Raw genomic sequence first — 12,633 nt, forward strand, 5'->3', positions numbered from 1 at the left:
GGGGCAGAGCAGAGCAGATCCAACTCCCCACCGCACAGCAGCTGCACTCCAAATCCAGTGCTGGGCCCCAGCCAAGGCAGCATTACTTCTCCATGAGATGGCTGTCACACTCCTCTCCCCCAGAGCCCCACGCACACCAGCACTGTGTGCTTCACTTGTCTCTCAGCAGCACCCATCACTGTCTGTCTCCATGTTTAGCTTTGGTGAAAGCTCAGCCGAGTCCTTCTGCTTGAATGCCCATTACCAGGATGGGGTAAATGACACCCGCCCCAGTGCAGCAGCCAGGGCTGCCATCTGCCCAGCACCCCCCACTCATTCACCTCACAGCATTTGTCTCATCCCTACCAGTACCACATAACCATGCAAATCCATGCTGCTGTGTGAGGGTACTTCCCACCCATTTTGCTCCTGTCTCGTAGAATGTTCTGGGTTGGAAGGGACCTTTAAGATCACCCAGTTCCAACCCCCCTCTATAGACACGGACATCTCCCTCTAGACCAGGTTGCTCACAGTCCCATCCAGCCTGGCCTTGAGCGCCTCCAGGGAGGGGGCATCCACTACCTCTCCACGCAACCTGCTCCAGTGTCGTGCCCACACAGTGTGTGCTGAGGACATCTCCTACAAACTACAGCCGTAGCAGCTTTAGCCAAGGATGTGTCAGCCCCCAGAACCCAACCCAGACCACGGGGTCCCTCCAGCACAGCCCCTTTAAGGGCACTGAGGCGGCACGACATTAATTTTAGCCTGGAGCGCAGCCAGGGCGTGGGGCAGCTGCTCAGCTCTCACAGCCTGCCCTCTGCACTGCCCCAGCCCTGCAGCACCAGAGCCATGGCTGAGGAGCAGAGAGAGCTGGAGGAGAGGATCATCATCAAGGACCAGCACACCAAGGAGATCGACCTGGTGAACAGAGATCCAAAGAGGATTAATGAAGACGTTGTAAAGGTAACGACTTCCAGAGCACTGCTTTTAGGAGAGTAGCTCCCTTCCCATTGCACAGAGCTTCAAGCACTGCTACAAGGGCCAGGGGCTGCACTGTGGGTGGTGGGGAGAGCACAGCCAGAGCCCCTGGCCTCACAGTGCACACGGGCCCATTGATGCTGTAGTTCTGTTGTTTGAATGCACTGCCCATCTCCATGGGCTTGAAAACATCTGGGGCTGCCCTCACTGCTCACAGCAGAGGGAAGCCAAAATAAAACGGGGTCAGCCCATATCACTGCTTGAAAGGAACCTTGGAAAAAAGTTGGGCAGAAGCTGCTAACGTTCAAGGCTCGGCAGTCCGAGCAGCAGAGCACTGAGAAAAGCACTGTCCTGTTTGGAAGAAGGCTGCTTCCCCTGCATGCCAGCACGGGGTGCAGCAACCTGCCTCTATTTTTGATCAGAAGGAGTGCATATCTCTGCAAAGGGGAAAGGAGAGAGGGAAAAGGGAAAAGGAAAGGCTCTGCCTGAACACTGACGGCTGAAACTCGCCTGCTGTGTCAGTCATGTAATGGGATTTGTTAGACTTATACCGGGGTAAGTTTGGCCCAAAGTAGGGCAGGAGGAGAGGGATGGGTTTTATTGAAACTACTGTGAGATCAAAGCAAATGGCACCCCAGGAGGGACGGCACAGCCCAAGCTGCTCACAAAAGCTTCTGAGCCAGCTGTGACCTCAATGGCACCACTGAAGAGCAGTTGCGTGCTGAAGCGCTTTGTATTCCAGCTAAAACGCCGGGCAGTGCCCTGAGGGGCCGTGCAGTGACAGCCATAGATGGGCACTCTGCCGGGTGAGGTGTGCCCGCAGACCCCATCACTGCCCAGGTCTGTGCTGCTGGGGATGAGGGCGGGCCGTGGGAAGGGGTCGCAGTGCAGGAGCAGCACCCAGCACAGCGCCCTCTCCCCAGCACACGGGCCATTCCCATCCCACCCATCCCCTTTTCCTACTCGAGCTCCAAAAACCCTGCAGAGGATTTCCCAGCCCACCAACTCACATAATAACACTACTTCTTCTGCTTTGAAAGCTTTCAAAGCATTTACTGAAGCCACCTCGCATTCTCCCAGCCCCAAAAATAGCCCAGACGATAAGCTGGGCAGGGAGAGGCACAGCCCCGGCACTGCTATCCCCTGCAGCAGCACAGGCAGCCAAAGCCTCTCCCCAGTGGGCAGCAGCACAGCAGGAAACACCCTGGGCATACACCAGACCCTGCAGGGAGAGGCAGCAGCCAGACAGGCAGGAGGGCACTCACCTGCAGGCAGCGAGTTCCTGCCACACACACAGCAGCAGCACATGGCAAAGCCTTGAGTCCTCCAGCCTCCTCCCAGCCATGGCACACGGTGAGCAAGTAGAGCTCAGGGGCACCCTCTGAAGGCCGTAGGGACAGAGCTCAGCTCAGGATTCAGCCTGCATCCCATCTCTCCTCAGTACCCCCCCTTATACATAGGAAGCAAAAGGAAAAGAGAAGGACAGGCTCCTTCTTATAGCCTGCTGCTGCCCTCACTAATTATCCCCCTGATTAGCTGGCCAGGTGGCTGGGATTAGTTTGGATCACAGCTGGGCAGGGTGTGTGGGGGGGGGGGGGGGGTGGTTGGGGCTGCTCACCTGTGCCCACCCGCACCCACCCACGGGGCTGTTGTTTCCCAGCCCATGTCGGTGTCTGTCCTGGTGCCTGCTGCCAGCCCCAGGAAATCAAAGGTGATCCAGAATGATCTTATGATCAAAGTGCTTCCAAAAACAGAAGGGATGTTGCAGTTGGACATAAATGCATAAGCAGACATTTCAGCCTAACCAAGGAAAGGTGCTTTTTCTGAAGAGGTATGGCTTGGTTTATGCATTCCCTAAAAATGTGTTCCAGACAGCAAGGTCTGTGCACGGTTCAGGAGCTTTTAGGAGTATTTGCAATGCAGAGATGCTCCCAATGGCTACGTATAGCAAAGATATCCCCGTAAGGATACGGCCACGCCAATCCCTCCCTCTTCAGCAGAATACAAATAGGCAGAACTGGGTATCTTGCCTCCAAATGTATAATAAGAAAATCATAAATCAGGAGAACTGTGGGGTTTTATTAGCACAAACACCTCCTGCGTGTGGGCAACCTATGTCCTTGAATGCTAAAAAAGGCATAGGAATGGGCTCTGGTTTCCTTACACAGGGCTGTGCCCATCCCTGCCCATGGCCATGTCTGTGCCTGTGGGCACGGTGCGGTGCTGGGCACGAGGCCCCTCCAACCTGGGCACGGCATCTGTGCCCACCCCGTGATGGGAACCACTCCCTCCCACCGAGCTGTCCCCACACACAACAGCAGCTCCTGTGCCTTGCCTTGTGCCAATGCTCCCTCCCTCCATCCCGTGCCAGGTGGATTTCGAGGATGTGATAGCTGAGCCCGTGGGGACGTACAGCTTTGATGGTGTCTGGAAAGGCAGCTACACCACCTTCACCGTCAGCAAGTACTGGTGCTACCGGCTGCTCTCGGCCGTGCTGGGCATCCCCCTGGCCGTGGTCTGGGGCTTCCTCTTCGCCCTCATCTCCTTCTGCCACATCTGGGCAGTGGTGCCCTGCATCAAGAGCTACCTGATCGAGATCCAGTGTGTCAGCCGCATCTACTCCCTCTGCATCCACACCTTCTGCGATCCGCTCTTCGAGGCGCTCTCCAAGATCTGCAGTAACGTCAGGGTTATGCTGCGGAAGGAAACCTAAATCCCAGCAGCACCACAACCACTGTGTTGTGCCGGCCCCCGAGCAGCCACAGTGCACCCATTGGGTCTCTACTGATGCGCCGGGGCTCTGCACACAGCTGTCCTTAGGATGTCAAGGACACAGAGGTGCTCGTGTGCTCTGCTGGCACTGCCCCAAAGTGCTGTGCTGAACCGGGGCCCAGGAGGCCTCCTTGTTCAGATATTATTCTCAATTTAATCTTCCCTCAGCTCCCAACAAGTTCTTGAGGCCAAAGTCCCTCCCAGTGCAATGCCACAGACAGAGGCACAGCTTGAATGGTGCTCCTTTGCTGACATGGGGTGGTGGAGCTCTGCTGCCCTCAGCAACGTAGCACTGATGCTGCACAGCACTGCGCCTCAGGGTGGCTGCAGTTACATGTAATAAAGGATATTTGGATGTTTGTAGGAAAAAAAAATGTTTCCCAAAACACTTTATCACAGGTATTTTTTTAAAGGCTTTTGTTGGAATGAAAATAATTTAAAACCATGTTGGAATTATATTCTTTTTAGTGTGTTGCCGTTGTTCTGCTTGTTCCCACCCTGAGCCAAATCCCAGCCCAGCTCCCAACACCTCCCATCCCCACAGCCCCACGAGCAGCACACGCCGCCGTACTGCAGTGTCTCTGCTTCCCTTTGGCCCTTGAGGCCGTGGTTGTTGTCCCCCTGTGGTGACAAATCCCTGGGCCCACCCTGCTCTGCCCCACCGCTGGGAGAAAGAAGATGAACATAGGGGGAAAACGGTGTGCTTTAGGAACGCTTTAAACCAATCTGGTGGAAGGTGCTGAGATGGGCTGTGCTGGGTCACGGTCAGCAGCGTGCTGACAGCTCACTCGAAGCTCCTGAAAAACATGCAAAGGAGCACCCCAACGTGACAGGTGACAGTGTATGTGTTGGTGACAGTGAAAAAAGAAACTGGTACAGATTTCAGTGCGCTTTTCATACCCATTCCCAGCACTGAGGCTGAACCTTGCTGCACCCCCTGGGTTGCAGGTAGTGAGGGGGGCAGCGCCGGGCCCCCTCCAGCACCGCCCTCACGCAGCACATGGAGCACTGCACACAGCGCTCAGCACACCGCCCTGCACACAACAGCACTCACACCAAAGTGCCACGTGTGATGCGTCACACCCATCCATAGCCTTCGTTCTTTGGCACAGTGCTCCTCCTGCGCCTCCTCTCCATCAGGACACGGTCAGAAAGTTTTATTTACAGGTATTCCTTAACAGTTAAAAAACCCATGCCGTGAGCATGACTTTGTGCGCTACAAAGCAAGAAGGTTGCATTGGTGGAAAAGATCAAACGCTATCAGCTGCAAACCCAGAACAAGTGCTTGGCCTCGGCGGACCCGACGGCAGCTCCTCAGCCCACAGAGCCCCATTGTAACCCAGATGCCTTAGGAGAAGCCCGGAGCGCACTCAGCAGATGAATTATTGCACAGATCCCTAATCCCGTGCTGGCATTGCTCCCGCCGGCCCGCAGTCCCCACCCTCAGCCCTGTGCCCTGCACTGTCCCAGCTGCACTCCACACGGAGTTCAGGAGGGGCTCCGGTGACTCTCCATGTATTAAAGCAACCAGTGGGAATGGGCTCAGGTGCCGCTCAGCCCCGCACAGCCCTGAGCACGGAGCCCCCCCTTGCCGCTGCCCGGCCTGACGCCGCGCGCTGCCCGTGCTCACCCACACAGTCGTATGTACACCTATTTACACAGCACCCCCTCTCCCAGTCCCGGCGTTTCCCAGCGCTTGGTCCTGTGTGCCCTCACGTGGCGGGCGGCTGCGCCAGGCTGCGCTGACTGCTGCTGCGGCAGCTGAGCACGAAGGAGGACGAGTGGCTCTTCCTGCCCACGCTGAGCTCGCAGGCCGGCCGCGCCTTCAGGTACCGCGCGGAGCAGCAGAGGAAGCGCCGCATCAGGTCGTGGAACAGGTGCCCCGTGTACAGCATGTAGATCCAGGGGTTGCAGCAGCTGTTGAGGCTGGCCAGCAGCATGGCGATGATGAAGGGGGAGGCTGCAATGCAGAGAGTGCGTCAGGGTGCGGGGGCTGAAGATTTCCCCTATGGACCCTCAGCGCCCGCACTGCCGCTGCTCACACGAACACCGGGCGGGGGGCAGAGCCACAGCACAGCACCGTGCTGGCGCAGCACGAAGCACTGTCCCCACGCGATGGCTCAGAGCTCGGCCCGGCTCCATCCCATCAGAACAGGGCTGCGGACCCACAGCTGTGCCAGCCCTGTGCACCCCCCCTCCGCCCTGCTCTCCTCGTGCACTGCTGGAAAGAGCTGTCAGCGGGGATGTGTGCCTGGGTTTGGCTGTGTCTGTTCCCTCTCTGCCTCAGCCGAAACACACTCACACCTTTGAAACCAGAAGAGAAGCACAAACTGTGGGTCTCGTTTCCAAATTCACCTCTAACCCACTCACCCATAATTCCTGCTCTAGTGACAACTGCTCCAGCTGCTCTTAATAAATAAAGTAATGGGAAATTGCTGAAAATCCGTGGTGAGAGAACTGAGGCACATCCCAGCATTTCAATCCACTTTAGAAAAAAAGATTTAAATCCTTTTTTTTTTTTGCCGACTCAACACTTCTGCCTCTGGTGCTGATAAACTGCGCTTCGTGGTGCGTGGCTGCACCATTGGAAAGGGCCCCCAGGAGCACCCCAAGAGCCAGCTCGGCCTGCCAGGGCAAGGCAGACATTACATGGCGGGGATAGGGATGGCACACGGAGGGACTCCCTGTTCTGCACAGGAGCCAGCAGAGGCAGACACGGCCGCAGTCTGTGAGCGGCTCCAGCTGGGAGCCCAGTGCTGCCCTGCGGGCAAAGCCCTGCGTTTTTGCTCACTGATGGGTCAGGAGAAGCTCTCGAGGCTGCGGGGTGGACAGACAGTGAAAGGGAAAGACACAGCATCGTCAGCGTCTGAAAATCAGACGTTTGGACTAGACTACATCAGGTAGAAAACCAAGAGAGCTGTCGGGAGCATTCGGGAGGGCTTTAAAAGCTGTGCTGAACATTCACACCTGCAATAAGTGAGCAGAGACCAGCAAGAAAGGCACAGCGAGGGTGGCTGGAGCGGGGCAGGAGAGCCGCTCCGGCGGCTGGGAGGGCACACGTCCGGGCTGCGGGGACATCGCGGTCCCACCAACGACCCGGTATTGGCGGACCGGACACAGCCGCGACTGCCGCGGCGTGCAGAGAGCACAGAACGGCAGCCCGGCGTCGGCCTCCGGCAGCCCCACACTGCGCACTGCTGCCGGTCGGGGCGGTGTGCCCAAAGAGCTGCCCCTGAGCGCACTCCGCTGACCTTTCTCGCAGCTCACAAAGTTGTGCAGCTTTCCCTGCACGCGGCTTTGCCCAGGTGAGGGGACGCTCCCGTGCAGGGGCGGCAGCGGCTCGCACAGCAAACGGATCTGAGCCGGGCGGTGGGTCTCACTGCTTGCAGCCCCAGGGATGGCAGCAGCGGCCAGCACCGAGCGTAAAAGAAGGCAAAGCGGTGACACCGCACCCAGGAGGCAAAACCTCGTTTCTAAACCAGAGGGCTTTCGGAGGACCTGTGCTCCAGCCAGGGCCAAACGGCAGCGGCACAGCGCTCGGGCGGGTGGGAGCGGAGGGGAGGGACTGGGAGCGCAGAAGAGTTGGAAGCAGAGAAGTCAGCGGGGACAGAGCGGTACCGCAGGAAAACAAAGGATTCGGCACGGGCGACGCGCGGCTGCAGTGAGGGGAGCTCGGGGGCAGCCGCTGCCGCCTCTCCCGGTGCTGTTCCTCGCTCAGAACCTCTCCTCGCCCCCTTCCAGCCCCCCGACGCCCCGAGACACTGCTGTCTCCCGCAGCCCCCGGCCCGGAGCGCCGCAGTCCCTGCGCTCACGCAGCCACGGGGGGAGGACGTACCTTCCTGCGGAGCGTTGGTGTCCCACACCGACCACATCTGCACGAAGAAGAAGGGCGTCCAGCACACGATGAACGCCAGCACGATGATGAAGGTCATTTTGACCGTCCGGATCTTGGCTTTGGAGATGAGCCGCGTGCTGCTGACCCTGGCAAACGCCGCTCCGCCGCGGGCGGTGGAGCTCTGCCCCCCGGGGGGCCCGTGGGCCGTCTTCAGCTTCACGTTCTGCCAGATTTTGAAGCTGATGAGGCCGTAGCAGACGCTCAGCATCAACACTGGGATGATGTAGACCATGAGGGTTATCCAGGTGACATAGGCTTTGGGTCCCCACGGCTGGATGAAGTCCGCCCAGCAGTCATACACTCCGTTCCCCACATCCCGCAGGGAAAAGATGTGGATCTGGGGGATGCTGACCAGCAGGCACAGCAGCCATGTGAGCAGGACGGAGACCCGGTCCGCCCGCCTGTGCAGGGACCGCAGCGGCTGACAGATGGCCAAGCAGCGGTCCAGGGACATCAGCAGGAGCATGTAGGTGGAGGCGAACATCCCCACCACCTGCAAGTACTTGATCAGCCGGCAAAGGAAGTCGGGGCCGTAGAACCTGAAGGTGATGTCCCATATGAGCTGGGGCAGGACCTGGAAGACGGCCACCACCAGGTCGGCGATGCTCAGGTGCTTCATGAAGAAGTACATGCGGGAGTGCTTCTGCCGGGTGGTGTGGATGGCCAGCAGCACGCACAGGTTGCCGCTCAGGGCGAGGAAGAGGATGAGGCAGAGCACGGTCACCTCCACCTTGGCCATGTCCTCGTTCCGCTTCAGGGGGTCCGCGGTGCCGTTCCTGGCGGCCGCCCTGTCCTCGGGCTGCAGGCTGCCGTTCCCCAGCGAGCCGTTGGCCCACAGGCCGCTCCCCGCCAGGTACAACTTCTCCATGGCCGCCCCGCATAGAGCCGAGCGCCTCCCGGCCCCTCACGGCCCCGCTCCCCGCAGCGCCGCGTCCCTCCCAGGCGGCTGTGCCCGGAGAGCCCCCCGGCAGCCGCCCCCTCCCGGCCCCTCCCCGGGCTCCCGCCGCATCCGCAGCCCGCGGCCCCCGGCGCGACAGCAACGCGCGAGGAGCGGCACGCGGGGGGGCCGTCAGAGGAGCGCCGTCCGTCCGGCAATCCCCGGCCCCGCCGCTGCCGCACGCGGCTCCAGCGCAGGGAGCGCGGAGAGGACCCCGGCCCCGGGCGGGGCGGGGATAGGGATGGGGATGGGGAGGGGGCCGGCTCCGTCCCGCCCCGCCCGCGGGCACGGATGGGACCGGGGTGGGTCCTGTGGGTCCCGCCCGCTCGGAGCGGCCGCGAGAGGGAGCGGCAGCGCCACGGCGCGCACCCCCCGACCCCGACCCGCGCTCGCGGAGCTCCACCCGGGGGGACCGTCGGAGGATCCCCTCTGCGCGGCGGCCCTCAGCTGCGGTTTTGGGCTCTGACGCTGGAAAAGAGCGGCGCGTCTCTAAGCGGTGCCGCGGCCGGGGCTCTCCGCCGGGGCTGTCCCCGCGCCTCCGGGGGGACGGATGGCAGCTGCGTGCCGCTGCTCGCGCTGTGCTGCCCGGCAGCCGGAGCGGCGGCGACCCCCGAGGAGTTTTTCTTTCAGGAGAATTATCCGCGAGTACTGCCAAAACACCGCTAGAAAGGAAAAAATACGCGGCTACGTTCGGTACCGTTTGCCGTCAGTGCCGATCTCAGCCCTCGCACGGCGGGGCACAGCAGTGTTTTCTCAGGGCTCGCTGCCCCGCACGGCTGCAGCACCGCGCGCTGCTCACGGAGCGGAGGAACACCCGCAGCTCTGCGCCCCTTTCCCCGCAGCAGCGGCCACGCGCGGCCCCCCGCCACCTTTTCACCGCGCAGCGCCGAGCGGCCGCCCAGCACAGCGCTGCCGCCGTCCCACCGCGCTGCCCCCGACTGCCCCCCCGCTCCCACCCTTCGGCCCCGAATAAACGTCCCCGCAGTTATTTTTAAAGATTTTTGGGAACCTTTTGCTCTGTGAGAGATATAAATGTGTTAAACGCTTTGGCAAGTTCTTCCCTCCAGGGTTCACGCTCTTCTTCCTCCAGGCAATAAAACGCTGTGGGAATCGCTGAGGACAGCAGCTCACCACGGGCACTGCTTTTTTTTTCCCCCCTCTTTCTGCCCTTTTCAGGAGAGCTCTGAAGGAGGAAAGGACCTCGGTGAGATCCAGGCTGGGGTGGAGTCAGGGAGAGCTCTGAGCTGCCTTTGGGTTCGGCGCCGCTCCTTCGGCATCCCATTCCAGCCGCAGTCTGTGCCTGGGGGGGTGAGGGGCTGGGCCGGCCGCGCTGCTGCCACACACCTGAAGCGTGGACCCTGGATCTGGGCAGCACTGCCCCCTCCGTGCTGTCAGAGGGGCATCAGCCCCAGCTACACGGAGCCCTTCGTAGGATAGGATGGAGCCCCTGAATGCAGATCACAGCCTGAGCTGATTCTGTGCTCAGGGAGCGGTGTGTAATTGTAGAATACATTTCATTTCAACTGGAAATCATAAACACCAGACTGTGAGGGAGCTCTCCCAGGGCTCGTTCTGTTTGTCACCTTGACAGTGCCAGACCTGATGCTCTGTCCATTCTGATCCAGAGGTGCAGGAGGGCCCTACTGAGCTGGTGAGGGGAAGGGCTGCACTCCTGGGTGTCCGAACACGGGGTTTAAGGTGTGGAAGGTTTTCATCAGCCACACTTGAAGTGTGCTGGCTCTGGGTGAGGCTCCACGCTGACATCTGCACAGAGCACGGCGTGGATGGCAGAGCCAGGCCAGGGCCTGAATGTTCTGCAATCAAATCCTGGCGGAGCAGCAGCAAGAAGTGCCCGTGGCCCCTGCCAGGGGGCTGTGATTTACTCTCCCCACCACAAAGGGGGGACAAACCAGGAGAGCAGGTGCTGCATGCCTCATGCTACGCATGCACCCTGGAGGGAAGCCTGCAGCCCCTCACTGCCATTGGGGTACTGCAGCACAGCGTGCCCACAGCCTTCCTCTCCCATCTCCTGTGCACCCCCAGCTCCCAGCAGCCGCATCCCTCGGGTGTGGGGCCGGACAGCCTCACTCAGAGCTCTGTCTCCCTGAGGCCCGCCTGCGGAGCGCAGCGCCGACAGCATCTCCATCCACGATGAGTGTTTCTCCTCTCCCGGGTGGCTCAGAGATGTATGTCACTCGCTGGGTTTTGGCACCTGCCCCACCTATTATACAATGTCTGACTCTCCCACGTGTTTCCTCATTTATTACCCTGAGTTTTGGCTGTCACCATTTGGCAGCTGACACGTTGTTTTACCAAGCCACAAAGATTCACCCAAAGGCAAAGTGCTTCGGCGGAGAATGAGTTCCTGCATTGTCTGTGTCCCAGGGCGCTCCCAGGGAGTGGGACCTGCAGTGCTGCACAGGGACAGGCGGTCACCTCCACCGCGTGCAGCTCTTCTCCTGGCCGTGGGCTGAGACCGAGCCCAGCACTCACTGGTGGGGGCCATGCTGTCCTATCCCTGCCCGGTCCCATCCCTGTGCCATCCCTCCCAACCCAGCCGGGCAGCACTCCCCACCTCCAGGGCTGAGCAGTGCTGCTGTCCCGGTCGGTGCCCCCGCAGCAGCAGTGCTCGATGTGCAGAGCAGGAGGTGCAGCGGGCAGAAATCACAGGATTTGTTCTTTTGAACCTTCCCCTCCTTATCTCCTTTTTCAGTTCCCGTTAAAGGGAAACCCCCGACCCATCCTCAGAACCATTGATTCCAGTCAAAACAAACTCCCTCTGCAGTTGTCAGCTGCCATAATAGTTTATTTCATGGTGTCCATAAATGCTGCTTTGAGTAGCTGAGGCTGTCTGTGTCAGATGTGAACCAGCTCCGGCAGGTAACTCTCTGGCAGGACCCGGCCCTGCACAGCACAGAGCAGCGCCTGCAGGCACAGCACCGGCACACAGACACGGGCAGCTCCCGCCCAGAGGTGACAGCAGCAGCGCAGTCACTGTGAGAAATCAGAACCCTCTGCTGATAGCTGCACGTGGCTGCAGGAACCCTTCTGACTGTGCAGCTCCAAACTGCATTACTGAAAGGCACTGCTGCTTTGTGTTTATCCCCTTCTAAAGAGGAACAGTAGGAGATGTGTGAGAGCCCAATGCACAGTTTCACCACGTTACCCACACGTCAACTTTCTGGCACCGATCAGTGAGGGCGCAGTGCCAGGCGGGGTCAGCACGGGCTGGAGGCTGAGCGGCCGTGGTGGGACACCCACAACACCCACACCTGCTCTGCACATGCGATAGGGTCCGGCCACGGGGCTGCAACTGCAGCCTGCGATGTCTGTGTGGGAAGGGGGCCGCAGGAGCAGGATGTGCCACCCCGCAGCACGGGGCTCGCTGAGCCCACTCCCAGCCCAGCGCGGGGATGGAGCGGGGATACCCCGCAGCTCCATCCGCAGGCAGAGCTCCCGGCCATGAGAAAACAAACAAACACAGCGCTGAGGCAAAGAGTCCTGAGAGAATCACAGGGTTTTCTGAGTCACCCCCGGCTCCTTCCAGCTTTAATACATCTGCAGTGCCGCGGAGCTGGGAAGATATTTATTTTAAAAATACATGCGTAGGAATAATCAAAAGAGCCAAAGCCAAACAAAGCTAAATTTAATTTCAATTTACCGCTGCATCTGAAATAGCAGTTTTTCCAATAGCTCTCTGGAATCCCAACTTTACAGCCCCCATGGCACGCGGGTCTGGCAATGCTTCGGGTCCCCGCCGCGGCTGCACAGACGGAGCTCTCACCCCCGGCTGCGGCCATGGCAGGCGCTGTGCAGCGGCACGGGATGCACACCTGCTGCTCCTGCCCACCCCGAGCCCCCGGCACTTGGCCTGCAGGAGGCCCAGCTTTGCTAACTTCCCTGCAAACACTGAGATGTGGGCACAGGGATAATGTGGCAGCTGTGACTGAAATCACTATGGATCGATCCATCAGTGCTCTGATTCCAAGCAATACATGCTGCAGATAACTGCTGTGAAACGTACCCGTGCCCCGAGGACAACACGGCTCTGGGGATGAGACACAGGAATACC

General features: G+C 59.9%; 2 protein-coding genes across 2 annotated transcripts; one reads left to right on the top strand and one right to left on the bottom strand.

The window, feature by feature from the left end:
- The first annotated feature begins 798 nt into the window (after positions 1–798).
- Positions 799–4,187, top strand: CAV3 (caveolin 3). The gene is made up of 2 exons (NM_204370.3): positions 799–942; positions 3,329–4,187. The coding sequence occupies exons 1-2, from the start codon at positions 829–831 to the stop codon at positions 3,668–3,670; spliced, it is 456 nt and encodes a 151-aa protein (NP_989701.2). The 5' UTR covers positions 799–828; the 3' UTR covers positions 3,671–4,187.
- A 681-nt stretch (positions 4,188–4,868) lies between these two features.
- OXTR (oxytocin receptor) lies at positions 4,869–9,453 on the bottom strand. Its single transcript, NM_001031569.2, has 2 exons — positions 7,565–9,453; positions 4,869–5,689 (listed from the first exon to the last, which is right to left on the bottom strand). The coding sequence occupies exons 1-2, from the start codon at positions 8,490–8,492 to the stop codon at positions 5,442–5,444; spliced, it is 1,176 nt and encodes a 391-aa protein (NP_001026740.1). The 5' UTR covers positions 8,493–9,453; the 3' UTR covers positions 4,869–5,441.
- Positions 9,454–12,633: the final 3,180 nt, after the last annotated feature.

Source organism: Gallus gallus, chromosome 12, assembly GCF_016699485.2.
Source record: "Gallus gallus isolate bGalGal1 chromosome 12, bGalGal1.mat.broiler.GRCg7b, whole genome shotgun sequence".
NCBI classification, from domain to species: domain Eukaryota; kingdom Metazoa; phylum Chordata; class Aves; order Galliformes; family Phasianidae; genus Gallus; species Gallus gallus.

Excerpts from the sequence above, each read along its gene's own strand:
- OXTR (NM_001031569.2), bottom strand. The coding sequence starts at position 8,492 with ATGGAGAAGTTGTACCTGGCGGGGAGCGGCCTGTGGGCCAACGGCTCG. Across the intron at positions 5,690-7,564 it reads CACCAACGCTCCGCAGGAAG|CCTCCCCCTTCATCATCGCC; the intron begins GTACGTCCTCCC and ends TCTGCATTGCAG.
- CAV3 (NM_204370.3), top strand. The coding sequence starts at position 829 with ATGGCTGAGGAGCAGAGAGAGCTGGAGGAGAGGATCATCATCAAGGAC. Across the intron at positions 943-3,328 it reads TTAATGAAGACGTTGTAAAG|GTGGATTTCGAGGATGTGAT; the intron begins GTAACGACTTCC and ends ATCCCGTGCCAG.